Below are 18,636 nucleotides of genomic sequence, written 5' to 3' on the forward strand. Positions count from 1 at the left end.
GTTTTGGCTTGCTCGGTTTGTGCCACTGGTAAGACTTCCAATCGGCCACGATGGGTTACTCCAACCGCTGCCGGTCCCTTCGAGACCCTGGTCCCACATCACTCTAGATTTTATTACCGCCCTCCCAGGGCAACATGGTAGTTTTAACCATGGTGGACCGGTTCTCGAAAGCAGCCCACTTTATCCCCTTGCCCAAATTACCCTCAGCCAAGGAGACAGCGTTGACCTTCGAAGACCACGTCTTTCGTTTACATGGCCTCCCGATAGACGTGGGTTCTGACAGGGGACCCCAATTTGTGTCAAAATTTTGGCGAGAATTCTGTAGACTACCGGGAGCGACTGTAAGTCTGTCCTCAGGGTTTCACCCCCAGAGCAATGGTCAAACCGAGAGAGCCAACCAGGATTTGGAAAGGGTGTTGTGATGTTTGGTCTCCAAGAATCCTTCCTCCTGGAGCCAACAATTGTCTATGGTGGAGTACGCCCACAATACCTTACCAGTATCAGCTACGGGCCTATCTCCTTTTGAGTATAGTGTTGGTTACCAGCCACCTATTTTTCCCAGTATGAAATCCGAAGTTGCGGTCCCCTCCGTTCACGCCTTCGTCCAGAGGTGTCACCGCACTTGGACTAGAGCCCGCGAGACTCTACTCCAAGTGGGGGCGCGCACCAAGGCCAAAGCCGATCGCCACCGGTCTAGGCCTCCCGTATACGTTGTGGGTCAAAAAGTGTGGCTTTCTACCAAGAATATTCCTCTCCGTTCCGTAACTAATAAATTGGCTCCCAAATTTATTGGCCCGTTTACTGTCACCAAGATCATTAGTCCTGTGGCAGTCCGCCTTAAACTCCCTCCTGCGTACAGGAGAATTCATCCCGCCTTTCACGCATACAAAATAAAGCCCGTATTTCATTCTCCCATTAATCCGCCTACCCCAAAGTAGAATTTACAATTTTGGCTATATATGACAATCTTACTGCATTTACGTTTAGCATTTGCCAGCACTTTTAAATTTGCCAAGATGTCAGGCGATCTGGCTCCCGGTAAACATTTGACTATGGTGGCTGGTGTCTCTATATTCACATTCCGTACAATAGAATCACCAATAACTAGAGCACTTTCATCAGGTTTCTCAGTGGGTGCATGACTGAGTGGAGAACCTGTTTAATGTTTTGATCAGAACAGAAGAGCGGTGTTTTGACTCACGACTATGCTGCCTCACCGTCACCCAGTTGCCCTGCTGCAGGGGCTCTGTTTCCGGAACCGAACAATTTACAGGAATCCCTGAGCTAGACGCATCCAAAGCCGTATCTAGAGCCGTAACATTCTTACTGTCCTCAATTAAAGTTTGGATGCGTGTCTCTAATTCTGAAATCTTCTCTGTCAGCCATGCAGGATTATCATGTCGTTCACTGTTGAGAGCTTCAGTTTAATCCGTCTCTGCTCCAGTATGCGACTGCAAATACTGAAAGCCCAGCGCTAGCTTGAAAGCAAAATACATGGCGTGTTTGCTTAATCTCGGAAATTCGTCTTTTCTAATCAATCCAATTTGACCCTTAAATATCTTGCTGTTTCGGAATCGAATTACACGTCGCTGTCACATCCTCCCATTCCGCAAAGTCTATTTTATTTTATTTTATTATAAATAAATGTATTTTTTTCTATTTATTTTATTTTGTTGGATACTTCCACTTTATATCCGCCTTCACCCATAAATGTCCCGCGCTGCACTCGGTGGCGCTGGGTCCCGTGGTACTCCTGCGGGAGTGCAGGTCTGGCTCTTTAAAACTAGACCAATGGAGCCTAATTGAAGCACTTTCCTCTGTGCCACCACTGGTAAAAGGATTGGTCAAGTCAATGCAAGGTATGGATTTTGAAACACCAGGTGCACAAGCGTTCCTTCACACAGCTGCAGAACAGCTTGAACAGCGACGGAAGAGTGAAGCCACTTTCTTTGACATCACATAACACTGTAATCCTTAGTTCTTCCCTGGATCCAAGGTTTCGTAACCTAAAGTGTAAATATTTCTTCTGAGGACAGGTTCAAAGTTCAAGTCAAAGTCCAAATGAAGGCAGTTAAAATGTCCAGCACCACACAGCACCTGACAGTACACCCCCTGCTCCTGAAAAGGCTCCGGTCTCCTTAACCGAGTCTCTTCTCGATTCCGACACCAGCAGTGAGGAAGAAGCCAAGGAAGTAGAAGATGAGGAGCTCAGCAGGAAAGTCAGGCAGAAGGTTCCTCACGTACTTTAGGGAGAAGTCCATTCCCAAGGGGGGAAATCCGTTAGATTGGTGGAAGTTGACTGAGGTGAAATATCCCTTTTTGTCAAGATTAGCAAAGTCCTACCTCTGTATACCAAGCACATTCTGCGGCAGGAAACATAGCCTCTGAAAAGAGAGCAAGCTTAAGCCCTGATCATTTGGACATGTTGACCTTTTCTCAAATAATGAGTGAATAGTGTTCTGCCTCATTTACCACAGGTAGTCGAATTCCTGTCTATTCAGGTGTGGCAAGTGGGGTGGGGCCGAGGGACGCCAGGGGGCCGGAGCCTGCTGCCATCTGCCGGAACGGGGAGGAGCAGGGAACAGGGGACTCCTGCCGGCTGCCCAAAACCGGAGAAGCCGTCGCTGTCCACCGGGCGGCGGAGGAGTGTCGTGCCGTCCGCCGAGGGCCGTCCAGTGCCACCGCCAGGCACCGCGGAGATCACCCAGTTGGTGGAGGACTGAGCAGCAGTGTGTCTGGGAACCGGATTTTTTTTTCTCTCTCCCCTCTCTCGTCTCTGTCGCTCCTCCTTCCATCTCCTTTTCTCTCGCCTCGTCTGTCCTACCCCCAGGTTCCTGCAGGTCCCTGTTAGCGCCCCCCCCGAAGGGAAGGGGGGGGGGGGGGGGGGGAGTAGAGCGCAGTCTCGGGAGTACCCCCCGGCCTGCGAGGGGCGAGTGGGGCGGGGCCGAGGGACGTGGGAACAAGGAGTGAGGCCGGCGGAATGATTGGGAAATCAGCGTCACCCGCACCCCACCGCCGGTCTGGAGTCCCACGTAATAGATGGAAGGATATAAAACTGGAGCGACGATAGTGAAGGACAAGAGAGGACCAGGCCTGAGCTTTTAGTTTATGTTTTGCTTTTTATTTGCGCGCATCAGTCGTCCGTCAGGGGCTGATGCGCTGTTTTGTGTTCATTTTTAAATATTAAAGTTTCATTTGGATTGTCCGCCGGTTCCCGCCTCCTCCTTCCCGATGATTATGGAGTTTATATTAGTACATCAGGCATAAGCTGTTTTGTTTAACATAGTATCGCTTTATTACATTTTTTAATTTTGCATTTATAAGGACCACTACATATTTAAATCCGATGAAAAGCATAGTGTACAAAGACTTTGTGCAGATTCTGCAGTAACATTCTGATAACTTTGTTTTTTAACAATTAACATTTAAAGCTTTACAAACATGTTCTGTGATCATTTTGTTGTTTACCAGTTCATAATTCAGTCTTGCAGCCTAATTATGACTGAATGAGAGAGGTAAATGTTTAAATGTATTTGAAATTAAGTATTCACTGCTCTTTTTCACACAGCAAGTTTTTTGTGTGTCCAATTTTTTGTTCTGGACAACTTTCTGATGGATTTTACTTTAAAATGTGAGTTCCATTCAGGTTTCATGCCATTGGCACTTTATTTCGAAGGATTGTTTACAATTTCATAGCATAAGCTATAAAGCTGTTTCCCAGGTATAAGCTGTGTGTTCACAGGAAAAAAATAATGCAATTTACTGCAATTTTATTCATTCTTTGTAAAAAAAAAATATGTTTAAGCTTTGTTCAGGATGTTAAACTACTTTACGAGCCCTAAGGACTGCCATGGTGAAAACATTATTTGAAATCTCCTTGTGAAATTTGCTAGCGTACGTATGGGTTAGTGTTTTGATTGCAGAAGAGTCCGACAAAGGATTACTAACACATAATAAAACACAACTCCAGGTATGTTTTTGATGAGGATATGACAATGCAAAATGGTTAAAATCTCTAAAACATCTATGTTGAATGATTAAGACCCTTCGTTAATAATTTACTTGGGAAAAAATGGGCAAAACTAAAAGTACATGAACCGATTAATCATAAAAATAATTGACTGATTAATCGCTAATAAAAATAACCGTTAATTGCAGCACTAGTTGTTTTGTTTTTCTTCTGACCTTCAATTCCTCCTGTAGTGTGAGACCTCTATTCAGGAATCTTTCCACCATCTCCTGTGTGACTGCAAAGTTGTCTGGAAGATTCATGCACTTACTGATCATCACAGGATTGCAGCCGTTCAAGAACTGATAGCCAAACATTAAGTCATTGTTCCATTTCTGCATCACACGTTCTGTCAAAGGGAATAAAAGTCAGCTGCCAGTGAGTTTAAGAGTATGTGTGTCTTAGTCTGTTTACATTTACACTCACTCAATAGATGGCTTGTTTTAGTATTAGAGAAAAGTGAATAAAAATAAAGAACTAAAGAAGAAACCATTCAAACCTGACACAGTGTTCTTGATTTCCACAAATATTTTTCTGAAATCTTCAATATCAGTCCAAGAGGACTGGAACAATTTCATAAATTTATTAAGACCAAGATTGGCAATCCTGAAAGAGAAGATCGTAACAAGAACAAATCAATGCTCATAATGTCTGGTTCAGCTACACTTGATTCTCCATTTATTTGAAGATATTTCCTAGCAATAGTCACAGGAAATCAATAGCATGCATATCTGCTTGTGATACGTGCAAAGAGATGAACACAAACGGTGTAACCTACGCTTCAATGAAATTCAAAGAGAAGTCCACCGTTTTTGCCGTTTCAAACTGAATGTCCAGAGGAAGTTCACTGCTTGTGTTGGCATCGATGCTCAGGGGGAAACCAGTGCGCCACTCCTTCCACCTTCAAGAAACAGCTAAATTAATCTCTCAGTTGTTTGGAGAATTATTGTAGGTGATATGAAAAGATTTTATTCACCCACAACATAAGGCTTGGTGTAGTGTTAATGTTGTGTATGGTTAAAAATGGTGTACCACCTCTGACAGTAAGGGGCTCTGCTGAAAAAACAGCATATTTTAAAAATAAGCATGAGCCTTAATAGCATTTATTTTTTAAATTTACTGATTAAGATTACAACAGATTAATTCAGACGTGAATATTACGTTTAAAACACATTACGTGCTAAAACATATTGTAAACAGCCTGAATGACGGCACTTACGTGAACATTAATTTTAATGTCTGTATTTATAACAATAACCTTTTTAATATTTGTTTTCAAAAAAAAAAATTAACATGTCCACATGGTCCGGAAGAAGATGGGAGAGCAATCTGTTTACAATTAGTCCGGTGGCAGAGAACACCCTTTCTGATGGCACAGACATCAGGGGCACACAAGTAAGCCTTTGCTGATTTTGCCAATCGGGGGTTTTCCACTATTACATGGGCAAGTGTCCTTGCAGTACTGATTTTATTTATGTGTCTGTGATTTCTGTGTTATAGTCCTTATCAAACAAGACCGCAGATGCAGACATATTATATTAGCATCATCATATTTTAGGAATAATGTCAAAATTATGATAATAAAATCACGTTACATTGCATGAAGTAAAAGTGAATATATTACCAGTATACTAATAAAATATTGAACAAAATAATAAATTAATAAAAAAAAAAGTATGTGACACCTGTCATTCTTCAAATTTAACACAAAAAACAGCAATAGGCTTACAGATGATTTTTTTAAACTCAAATTGATTTATTTCATGAGACATTAGTTTGTATTAAACAGTTCTGTTTTTTTCCAACATGCGCTCAAATATTTACTTGTTTCTATTTCGTTTTACAAATATTAAACAGGAAAATATAACTGATTCACATGCCGCATGAAAGGAGGCAAATATCTATAAAAAACATTTTTTGTTTGAATTTTATCTTAGAATTGACAGAAGCCTGAGGCTCTGTGTTATAATAAAAAGTAACAAAGCTCAAAGCTTATTACTATTAAAACATTACATTAATTTCAAGCATTTATACCATAATTAAAAGCTTGTGAATAATCACATAATCATATTTACTTCAGAAAAATCAACATAAGAGTCATGCAGCTAGCTCGTAATCACGACTCAATACATGGGAAACAGAAAGTTTCTCGCTCAGCACAGTGGACTGCATTATTTTGTTGTGTTTTTGGTTGTTGTGTGTACTGCACCCTAATTAAATTGAACCGAACTCTGGCCCATCTCTTCCAACCAACCGCGTCCAAACATGGGGGCGCTGGTGCGAGACCAAACAGTCTTTTGGTTGTGCACATAGAGGCAGGATGGCATGGAGGTGTAACAAATTAACAAATGATTAAATATCTGTTGAATGTTTACACCGAATAGTAACTGTGGCATCAAACCTGAACAGTTGTTGTCTGGATTCCAGCTCCATGTGCCTGATCTCTTTCATTTTATCATCCTGAGGTAATCGACCTAAATGTACATGCACAAATACATACATAATTATACACAAACAACAGTATTTGAGACAGGCTTCATTCGGTCGAGATGGGACTCACCCTTTCCATCTCGAAGAACCACTTCCTGTTCATTGGCTATCCAGCGATAGCAGGGGAACTCGAAGTGTTCTCCAGACGGAGTCGTCACATTGATGCATCTGCAGTACCACTGATCATTGAACAAGAATTTCCCCTTCTGAAGTTTCACCAGCACTATGTCTCCAAGGATCTCCTTCACGCTGACGTCGACGGATGCCACCTTTAACAACAGCTTCTGTTAGCCACAACTGAATCACACGGCTTGTGTGCAAACATTAACTGAAGAATCATGTACGATTAATCCAAAACTACCACCCTAATTATCACTGGATCGGTGATATAAACAAGCATTTAAACTTGATCATCTGACAGAGGGATTTAAATTACTGTTATTAAGCGGACGAGTGAGGAAGTTTGTGGAAGCATTGATTGGGGAAAAACTGGGCAGTGTTGGGGAATAAAGCAATAAGCCATGGTTTACAGTGAATTTATAACAGCTAAGGGGAGCTGTTAATTATTCCATATATATAGCAGGATTTCACAAAATAAAACAAAGCAAATAAAATGTAATGATATTAACAAAAACAGTATTCTTCTACCAAACAATGTATCTAAGGGGCATTGTTAGGAATGAGGAAAATAAACAGAAATGTTACGTTTATCTTGTATTGTTCAATACATGACATCCCTTATGAAACAAAAATATATTGCAATATATTGGAAAATATAATGTAATATATTAGGCATATATTCTTATATATATTTATTTTTCTCCAATATATTGCAATATATTGAAAGCGGCAATCATTTGTATATTTTGCAATGTATGTTATAATATATGTATCATCAATATATTATTAAATATATTTAAATATATACATTTTTAGGAAATAAAAAGGGAAAATAATACATTACAATATATCACAATATATTTTAAGAAATATATTGGTAAATATATTTTCCTTTCGTAAGGGATAGCTGTTTCCACTGAATTTTTAAGGGGAAAACTATTCTTACCGATCCTCTTGCAAAGCTGTCAAAGAAGGATTTGTCCAGTAGAGTCTGGTCAGTGCATCTCTCTGAGCCCACCAGCGTCAGGTAAATGTAATCATTTGTTCCAGCAAACTCCTGATTGCCAGTAGTGACAGACACCGTGTATGTGAACATCCTGCTCATATGTGAACACAAGTACAACAGACTAGTTAATGATGATGATGTCCCGAAAACGAACGAATCGTTCTATTTAAGCGGTTCTTTTTAGTGAACCGGAAGAACCAGTTCACCAATTCGGACTGAATCGTTTGAAACCGTTCGCGTCTCCAGTAAACTCTAATCCACAAATTACTTCAATTATTCAAATTTTAACGTGGCCGACACGCCCTCTGGTTGAAACCAATATCCCGGAGTAATTGATTAACTCAAACGGTAAGCTGAGTGAACTGCTTGAATCGGTTGACGAAAAGCATCGTATCCAAGTATTTTATTAAACACCATATAGTGTGATGATATAAATATATTGTATTGTATTTAGTTCGTTTTTTAAAAGATGAATCTGTGCACTTTGTTATGTTGAAGATTCGGTTAAAGGGATTTGTCATGGATGTTGGACCATATTTAAAACTGTTTAATAAGGGATAATTTATTAAGTATCTTATTTTATAGTTAACGATGACACATTCACAAACTGAGTTTGTAATAAATAGAACATAAACATGAGGATTATGAATGGTAAGTAGTGGATTATGGTTTCTGTGCTGATTTATTTACTTTATATTAAAAATCCTCTTATATCACTGCCTGTTAGGTGCCTAGTTGCAAAAACATAATTGGGTCATTCTTGTTGTACGGCAACTTATGTCCCAGTGATTTATTTAATCATATTTTATCTACAATTAGTCACACATTTATAAGATATGGCTTTAAGTGTATATAAAAGTTCTGTTAATATGTAGAAGGTTAGCTAGCTAAATGTTGATCACTTAATGAGCTATGGCTAACTTACCTCAAATTTTCCACCGTTACATTCCAGTAGTGGAAATTCTAATAGAATAAATAGTATTTAGTGTATATAGTAAATACATATCTATATACACACGTGTGTGTTTGTGTGTGTGTACATATATATAAATATTGTGATGATTGTAATTGTAATAAGATTGTAATACCACATAGCTATTTTTTGTGTCCCTCCCCCAAAGGAAATCTAGATTTGTATTAATTTATTTTTAGGTATTGTTTTTGAAACAATATCATAATGTCACTTCACTTCACTTCACTTCACTAGGTGTTGTAGTGGCGATCTTACCACAACAACAACAACAAAAAAAATACCTGAGGGAATTTGAAGTCGTCTCCAATGCGTAATGGTGCAAGATATCAGGTCTGTCATGACACTCGATTAACACTTTATTTTATGCAGAGTAGAATTACTTACCAACACTGCTGTTTGCATTACTGATGTAAATTGAGCTCATTCGTATGCAAGCAACATTAAACATGGTGCTAATGGCTGAACATCACAGAATCCATCACAAACATCCACACCTGCATGGTTGAAAAACTATGTGGCTCCTCCTGATCATAATTCCCATCCACTGGTTCACCTGTGTCTTACTCATATAGCCTCCACAACTAACGTAATGCCCTGCCTATGCCCCCTAGTGTGCAGGTGTCAGAACGTCACCCCCATGCAACTTACCACTAACAAAAAACATAACACATATCAAAATTGGCTACAACAGGTGTAGTTCCACACATCACAGATGGGAAACCATGCAGGACAATGGCTGAAAGCTTGTCCACGGTTAACGAACCTGTTAACACTGGTGTTCCACCCTGTTAGGCTCCTTTCCACCCTCTTAGACAAGACATTTTAAATAATAATTTGACAGCAATTTTACATGTTTGGCATACTTAATCTTAATTTGTGAGGTTAGGAGCACTAACAGGATATATATATATATGTTTTCGAACTCATTTTTTATTAATTACAAGCCCTATTCGCAAAAATTGGCACAAAAAGTACCTGTTCTTAATAGTTAAGACATATTCTATTCATCAATAATTGTTTTGTTATTATTTAAAAAATTGTGATGTAGTGATTCTGGCTATGGCAGTTCAACTCAAATCACACTTCATAGAACAGCACAAAACCAAATTAACCACACTCTTACAATTGCAAAACACCTAGTAAATGTCTAGTAAATTTCTCCTAATACAGGTCCTTCTAAAAAAATTAGCATATTGTGATAAAAGTTATTTTCCATAATGTTATGATAAAAATTAAAATGTAATATTAGCAGGGCAATTGAGCACAGTGATACCATGGTCAGTAAACCATTTACCAGTGGTTTTGGCACTGTGAGCAGGTGCCAGGTCATGCTGAAAAATGAAATCTTCATCTCCATAAAGCATTTCAGCAGATGGAAGCATGAAGTGCTCCAAAATCTCCTGATAGCTAGCTGCATTGACCCTTCCCTTGATAAAACACAGTGGACCAACACCAGCAGCTGACATGGCACCCCAGACCATCACTGACTGTGGGTACTTGACACTGGACTTCAGGCATTTTGGCATTTCCTTCTCCCCAGTCTTCCTCCAGACTCTGGCACCTTGATTTCCGAATGACATGCAAAATTTGCTTTCATCTGAAAAAGGTACTTTGGACCACTGAGCAACAGTCCAGTGCTGCTTCTCTGTAGCCCATTTCCTGCACACGCCTGTGCACGGTGGCTCTGGATGTTTCTACCCCAGACTCAGTCCACTGCTTCCGCAGGTCCCCCAAGCTCTGGAATCGCTCCTTCTCCACAATCTTCCTCAGGGTCCGGTCACCTCTTCTCGTTGTGCAGCATTTTTTGCCATGCTTTTTCCTTCCCACAGACTTCCCACTGAGCTCCTTTTACATTATACTCCTCTACGTCCGCTAGGTTCTCAAAACTCAGGCAATTTGATAATACCTAGAATATCAAAATCAACTGCGGGCGGCAGATCCTTTTCCTATTTGGCGCCTAAACTCTGGAATAACCTACCTAACATTGTTCGGGAGGCAGACACACTCTTGCAGTTTAAATCTAGATTAACCCTCTGGTTTCTAAGGGTATTTTTGGGGCCTGGAGTAGTTTTGTCATGCCCTGACATTTGTGCTTTCAGCTTCTTATAAATATCTAAATGGGTAAAGTCTAATCTCACTGTAATCAGCACAAACTTTGCTATAATAATGATGATATGTGAGCAGCATGTATGTACATGATTGTGTTTTTGAGGGGACAAAAAGGGTTATGCGTGTGTGACAGTATAGATGTTTGGCTTCGGGCTACTATTGGTTGCTTGAGGTAAAATTATTGAGCCTATCACAGCTAAAAGTGGAGCATATATACCTGCTTTGTAATGAATCACGTAACAGAGCTTCTTCCCTGTTTTCCGGTTCACCATGCAGAGTGTCCTGCGGGAAATTTGTCTGTTTGGTCCCTCGTATGGCATGTAGAAGATTGAGTGCCATTTCCCACGACTGACGTGCTTGTGTAGAGACTCTACAGGTAGGAATGCGATTGTTTATAGCATTTATTTAAACTTTCTTATAGGGCAGTGGGTAAACCAAAATGCCTTCTGTTCTATTTAAAGTGTGCGCATTGATTTCGCACTTTGGACTGCCGTGACTGGATTCCTCGCACCCCAAACATGCAGTGTATTCTGCAGAGTAGCGGGGAGGATTCCCATTGCTTGGGTTACCTGTCATTCGCCCGTTGAGCACGGAGCGCAGCTGTTTTGTTGCCATCTTAAATAGATATCAAAACTAAACGATTTGTGTCAATTTCACCCCACTCTGGCTGCGGCCGATCAAGAAACCGTTAGTGTGTTAATTACGTATGCAGGTCGACAGGAGGAATATCACCGCCCTACAGTTAGTGTGTGTAGACTAGGGTTGCCACCTTCAATATAGAAAAATAAGGGACCCCCGTATGTGTGTGTGTGGGGGGGGGGGGGGGGGGGGGCGGTGTTGGGGTTGGTACGGGTTGGGAACCCCTCTGGGCCACGATGACCACAGTGGTATTAAATCACAACTTTTAAAGCATGTTTTCATAAAAATATTAATAGCTCATGAACTTTAGTAATTGTGTCAGGTGGCGTGAACACAGATTTTTGATAAAACATTTGTCATTGTTTGCAGACAGTAACACCATCCAAACTGTGAAACCACATAAATAACCGATCTACAAAACACATTTTTTTTTTATTATTATTGGTAGGTTAATCTATTTTATATAGTCTATTGTAAATTCTATAGTAGCCTATTGAATAATGGAATCATTTAAATTAGTTAAGTTGTTTATTTGCTTCACATAGGCACTGTATTTTATTGTTAAATATATCTCTTATCCCTTATTAAAATAATGCTTATGTGTCTGACTGTAGCCTACACCTTAACCATAATAAACAAATCGTTAACACTTTAACTAAGGTTAATTAGTTAACTACATTAATTAACATCAACTAATAATGAACTGCACTTATACAGCAATTGTTCATCTTTGTTCATGTTAATTTCCACATTTAACAATACTTTAAAATCTTGTTAATATTAGTTAATGCACTGAAATAACATGAACAAACAATGAACAGCTTTATTTGTATTAACTAACATTAACAAAGATGAATAAATACTGTAGCAAATGTTTTTCTTACTCATTGTTAGTTCATGTTAGTTAATACACTAATGCTTAATAAATTAACCTTATTATAAAGTGTATGAATGTTTTTCTCCCGAGGCATGCTGTCAGACATCTGACAAGCCACCATGCGCAACAGAGAACACTCGCCGACAAATTGTGCTTGATACTCATTTCCACTGACATTTTCGTCTGTACTTTTGCATCCGCTTTCGTTTCGGTGCTGGACGTTGGAGGGGTATCTGGAGCAGCCTCCGCCATTCTTTCAAATCGACTCTCTGCCAAGAGACCCGCCCTCTTCTGACTCTGATTGGCCGTGAACCTGAAACAAACCAATCAATCCACCAATGGCAGCGAGTATTACCCAATCGGGCAGAATAGGACGAGTCTTCACAGAACGCCGGTGGGATGATCTGCATGAGATGCTGCATTGAAGACAACTCCGAAAATACGGGACAAACCCCGTCCCGTATTGATTTAAAACGGGACACACTATTTTATTCTCAAATACGGGTCGATTCCGTATTTTAAGGGACGGGTGGCAACCCTAGTGTAGACTACCTGTGTGTGTGTGTGTGTGTGTGTGTGTATGTGTGTGTGTATATGTTTACAAGGAGAGTGTTTTGTGTTTGTTGGTAATTGTATTGGTTTCTTTCAAATGTTTATTAGACCCGTCGACCCAGGTTCTCGGTCACGAATGTACACACAAACAGAGAGATCCAAGAGGTCAAGATTAACAAAAGCCACTAGGGAACACGAGAAAGCAGGGTGACAAAACAAGGACTCCATGAAACAGAAACGAACCAGGTTTATATGGACAGGTGAAAATGATGAAAGTGGAGACAGCTGAGTGCAATTAACAGTGATGAATGGGACAATGGCTAGTCGGAAATGTAGTGCCTGCAGTAGGGTGACTCTATGGGGAAGTGAGACCACTAGTGGACACCTAGGGAAACACATACCAGACACTGTGACACCATGGAATAAGACGGCTGGTAATTTTAGGAGAACTCCTCACAAAGCAGAGTGTTCTGTAACAACAGTGAACATTCTATATAATTAATTAAAAAGTTAATTTTTTCAGCAACCACAAATTTAATTTTGATCTACAAATTCTTTGAGTTTCAAGATACTGGAGTTAATCCTTGATTGAGAATATCACAAATGCTCTCATGAAGTTCATCATGAATTGAAAGCTCTTCACAGTTGCTTACATTAAGATATAAGTCTAGATATAAATCTCAGCTGTATTAATAGCTTTAGTGCTTTTGATAGCAATTCATCCCTTTAATTAATCCTTAACGGTGTTATTTATATTTGTTTTCTTACGTAAATTTGTTCTTATTTTAGCGTGGACAGGACTTTTATTTGGTCTGGTGATGTGATGTCATAGGGCCGCACCACGTTCCCGCATCTGTGATTCTGCTGAAGAAGGGTGAGTTCTTTTAATAATTTAAAGTGTAACACCGTAATGCTTTATCTAGTGACGTTAATGAAGGTTATTTTGGGTGAGTAAAGCATATTTGCACATGAGAAACAAATGCTGCTTCTCATTTTGCTCCTTGTATCGTGAATCAGTTTGTAAAAACTCGGTCACTGTAGTGCAGTAGAGCTTTTCGAAATTCAGAGTCAATTGAATCAATTGTATAGCAAAATGATTCAGTGATTCAAAGTGCTTTTGCTGTCTCTTTTTATTTATTTTTTCTAGCTGACTAACAAGCTGGACATTGAATGACTTTCCTGAGGTAAAAGTATAAATATTGGTATCATTGACATAACAGTGAAAATTAATGTGTCAAGGTTTGGCAAGGAGGAACTCAGGTGCAGACAGGAAGTAACTAAACAAAGGATTTATTTGTACAAAAAGGGAAAACAAAACCCACGAGGGGGAAAACAACGGCTAGGGCAGAAACTAAACAACTTAACAGGACAGGATTGACAAGATAAACAAACTCTTAAACACTAACTACAAACAAACACTCAAGGTTATACAAAGAGTTCAAGGATACAGAAACATCTAGAGACACTCACGATCTGGTAAACAATCACAAATGTGGAACAATGAACCGACGAAAGAAGGAGCACACTAGGAGATCTAAATAGGGGAACTAATTAAGACACGACAGGTGGCACAGATAGGACAATCACGACAAGACTAGGATAACAAGGGGGGCGGGGCAAGGGAACGAGACAACACAAGCACATGGCCCAAAGACAAGGCCATGTGATTGTACACAAAACACGGGTCTGCCATGATCCTGCCTCAAGACTAGGAAAAAATAAAATAAAAATCAAGGACACGAGGGCAGAATCATGACAGAACCCCTCCCTTAAGTTCCTCAAGGGAACATCAAACACGGGACATGACAGACTGGGACACAGACACAAACCAACAAGACATGACAAATAACAACAAAGGCAAACATGAATACACAACGGCAGGGTTAGGGTGACAAATCAAAAAAAACAAACAGGGAAGGGGAGGAGGTGGGACCACAAAGTTCATGGGGGACAGACCAGGGTGGGTGGGACAGGAGTCTTAGAAGGACGGGTGTCTTAGAAGGACGGGACGAGGGCTGACGACAGGGGGTTCGGGCCGGTCTGGGTGGTCTAGGGTGGGGAGTGGTCTCAGGACAACTGACAGAGGACTTGGCAGGAGAGGTCACAGGACACGGGGCAACAACAGCTGGACGAGGGGAGACAACAGCTGGACACGGGGAGACAACAACTGGACACTCGACGACGTCAACAGGACACATGACAACATCGGTGGAGACAGAAACTGGGTCAGGAACTGCGCTCACCGCTGCTGGCTCGGGCACGCCCACCGCTGCAGGAGGAGACAGAGTCGCAGGACCGGGAGACCCCTTCTTCTTCCTCTTCCTCCTTGGCCGCGGTGCAGAGGTCACAGCAGGAACCGAGACGGGTTGGGGGAGTTTGGCCTCAGGCAGGGCAGACTCTGACGCCGACGACTCCGAAGCTGACTCCCACGACAATCGTCTCCCTCGCTTCCTGGGGAGACTGCTGGCTGTGGAAGGCGCCTCAGGACTCTGGGGGGGATCGGCCTGTTCCCCCAGTGTTGTGACGGCCAGGAGACGACCCTCTGGGATCATTGGCAGCTGGGTAGGTGGGGGGGGACCTCTGCGGCTCCTCCTGGGAGAGACTCTCCCACAGCCGGGCATAGTTGCGGAGGATCCACTCCCCCTCGGGCGAGTATGGGAGGGTGACCCCCTTCCTGTCGGTGGGGGATGACGTCCAGCATTGCCTCTGGAACTCCGCCTGTCACTGAAGCTCGGAGGCCCTCCTGCCTGCTGAGTTCCTTGGGGGTCGGTTCATTCTGTCAGGGTTTGGCAAGGAGGAACTCGGGTGCAGACAGGAAGTAACTAAACGAAGGATTTATTTGTACAAAAAGGGAAAACAAAACCCACGAGGGGGAAAACAACGGCTAGGGCAGAAACTAAACAACTTAACAGGACAGGATTGACAAGATAAACACACTCTTAAACACTAACTACAAACAAACACTCAAGGTTATACAAAGAGTTCAAGGATACAGAAACATCTAGAGACACTCACGATCTGGTAAACAATCACAAATGTGGAACAATGAACCGACGAAAGAAGGAGCACACTAGGAGATCTAAATAGGGGAACTAATTAAGACACGACAGGTGGCACAGATAGGACAATCACGACAAGACTAGGATAACAAGGGGGGCGGGGCAAGGGAACGAGACAACACAAGCACATGGCCCAAAGACAAGGCCATGTGCTTGTACACAAAACACGGGTCTGTCATGATCCTGCCTCAAGACTAGAGAAAAATCAAGGACACGAGGGCAGAATCATGACATAATGCTTATGAATATACAAGGAGAAAAGCAGAGGACCTAATACAGAGTGCTGTGGTACTTCATGCCTTGCGTAAATGAAGAGACGTCTCCTGAAACACAAGTTGGTAGGGATCAGATCAATAGATAGGGCCTAAACCATGTTAATGCTCGTAAACAAACGCCAACATAATTCTCTAGCTATGTAACTGTGAAAGGGTTCTTAATATCTTAAATAGTGTTACTGTGGTAACATACTTTAATACACTTCTTGGGTGTTTTTGAGGCTCTTAGCTTGTTTTAAGTATTTCATGTGATTCTGCACACTTCTAAGTGTGTTGTTTGGTTAACATAAAATTCATATCAACACCAATTGGCAGCAGGAAGTGTTTACTGTTGGTATATGATGATTAAATGTCTATTTTTTATGTCTCTTGCTTTGTGCCTTTAAACCAAGGTTAACATTTGTATTTTTTGGACCAGATTCTGCTGAAAAAGGAGAGTCAAGATTTGAATGAAACAAAAATTATCTGCATGAGAAATGTCATGACTTCATTACTCGAAAATAATATTTTAGTTGGTCACAGACCAAAATGACTCCATCAATAAAAAAAAAAGCTCGGAAAACTGGAACTAGAAGTAATTTCACCTGCCAACAATGTGGAAAGAGTTTCAATGGAAATGGGAACCACATGAGAGTTCACTTTGGAGAGAAGCCATTCACATGAAATCAGTGGAAAAAGTTTTGCACAAAAAATAAGTCTTAATTAACACAAGAGTCTTGACGCTGGAGAGAAGACTTACACTTTGATAATGCCTCAATATACATTTAAATACGCAACCTAATAGAAGTAAATAAATATGTATAAAATATGTATAAAAATAACTAAGGAATTCACAAGCCTTTCTATAGAGTCCTATACAGGACTCCAGTGGTAACACTATGACATTTACATTTAGTAATTTAGCAGACACTTTTATCTAAAGTGACTTACAAATTAGGACAATTGAAGCAAAGTCAACAAAAGAGCAATGATTCACAAGTGCCATAACAAGTCTGTTAGCTTAACGCAGTACACTTAGTCAGGTTTTTTTCTTTAAATAAATAAAAACAAAACAGAACACAATAGAAAAAGAATAGAGCAAGCTAGTGTTAGAGGTATTTTTTTGTTTTTGTCAATTGTATAATAAAATAAAGCAGAATACAAAAAGATTAGAAAGCTAATTCGTTTTCAAAAATTAAATTTCAGGTTTTCCTTTTTTGCTCCCAGCAGAAGGTGCTATTCCACCTTAAAATATTGGATTTTAAAGACCTAGTCTACATTTTAATCTAAAACGCTGCATTAATAATAATAATTAAAAAAAAATTTGAAACAAAATAATTGCATTACAAACTGTATCATAATTATTGAATAAATATTAATTAGTACCATAAAATTCCCTAAAAATACAATAGTAAAAATATTAATTAACAAAAATAAATTTGATTTATTTTACTGAAGAAAGTTACATTTCAGGTGTCCGTTCACTTATGAACACAAAGACCATGAGTGTGACTCCCAAGGAGCGCAGAAAAGTATTTTGTGTTTTGCGCTCACAAGTTCATGTCTTAAATTGCCAAACATGTTACCATGCTGATAATTCGTTTTTTGGCTACACTTTGGATCTAAATAGCCATTGTGGAGTTGATGGTTACAGTCTGTTTATATGATCGTTTGGTGATTTTATTTGAACAGCTGTTAAAACCATGATTCTGTCAAAGTTCCCTATAAATAAAATAAATTCCTTCAGATGTAAATTAATCTGTTTCTCTCATAAAGATATTACAATATTAAGTTTACTATTAGGTTCAGAGAAACTACAATTGAGCTTTTCATAAGATAATGTGTTAAATGCAAAAGTAACATTCAACTCACCTTTATTAGTCGCATCCATTCATGGTATGCATTTAGTAGTTACTCGTCCATCCTTTTGTTAATAAATCCTGTTTTCTTTGTGTTGAAAGAGGCTCTGCAAGTCAATAGTATATAGTATAGTAATAATATAATAATATATTAAGTAATAATATGCCATGGCCACGGAGGACTATGTAAGAGCTTTGAGTGTCTAGAAAAGCGCTATATAAATGTAAGGAATTATTAAGGTGTAATAACAGACTGGCAATGTCCATACCTGTCTAATGTCCACTGAAAAAGCCACTGGATCCCTGTGTGGCTGAGTATTCTGTTACGGGGAAGGTGAGACAAGAGTCGTTTGACCTTGTTACCAATAAAGCCCGCAAATGGATCCAAACACAGGCAGGGTAGAATCAATAGCAAACAGGTATGGCATGGGCAAGAATAGTCCTTGGGAGAGCATGGGTCGACGATCGGCGAACAGTATCCGAAGGGCAAGACAAAAAGGTCAATACAAAGTACACAAGCAAAAATCAAAACCACAGAAAGACAGGCAGGACAAGGAACACTGATAATGACAGAGATGGTAGAACAGCAACAGCAAGAGTGTGATACACACTATAAAGCTGTGTTATCAGGTGAGAGTGTGATTAGGAAAGTGGCTGATGGTAAATGTAGTTTGAGGTGATGTATACTA

General features: G+C 40.2%; 1 protein-coding gene across 9 annotated transcripts in view; it reads right to left on the bottom strand.

The window, feature by feature from the left end:
• LOC127967689 (polyunsaturated fatty acid 5-lipoxygenase) overlaps nt 1-18,636 on the bottom strand; it is a 105,670-nt gene that overhangs the window by 23,630 nt on the left and 63,404 nt on the right. The window contains exons 1-6 of one of the 9 annotated variants that reach the window (XM_052568401.1): nt 7,566-7,762; nt 6,570-6,768; nt 6,411-6,483; nt 4,788-4,910; nt 4,509-4,615; nt 4,186-4,358 (exon numbers count right to left, since the gene is read on the bottom strand). The exons of 1 other annotated variant lie outside the window; for it this stretch is intronic. In XM_052568401.1, the coding sequence (XP_052424361.1) occupies nt 4,186-4,358; nt 4,509-4,615; nt 4,788-4,910; nt 6,411-6,483; nt 6,570-6,768; nt 7,566-7,724 (834 nt within the window). In that variant the 5' untranslated portion in view covers nt 7,725-7,762. Of the gene's footprint in view, nt 1-4,185; nt 4,359-4,508; nt 4,616-4,787; nt 4,911-6,410; nt 6,484-6,569; nt 6,769-7,565; nt 7,763-18,636 lie in introns of those variants that run through there. 7 more of the 9 variants (XM_052568375.1, XM_052568392.1, XM_052568366.1 and 4 more) reach the window with 7 other exon arrangements.

Source organism: Carassius gibelio, chromosome A4 (genome assembly GCF_023724105.1).
Source record: "Carassius gibelio isolate Cgi1373 ecotype wild population from Czech Republic chromosome A4, carGib1.2-hapl.c, whole genome shotgun sequence".
NCBI classification, from domain to species: Eukaryota; Metazoa; Chordata; class Actinopteri; order Cypriniformes; family Cyprinidae; genus Carassius; species Carassius gibelio.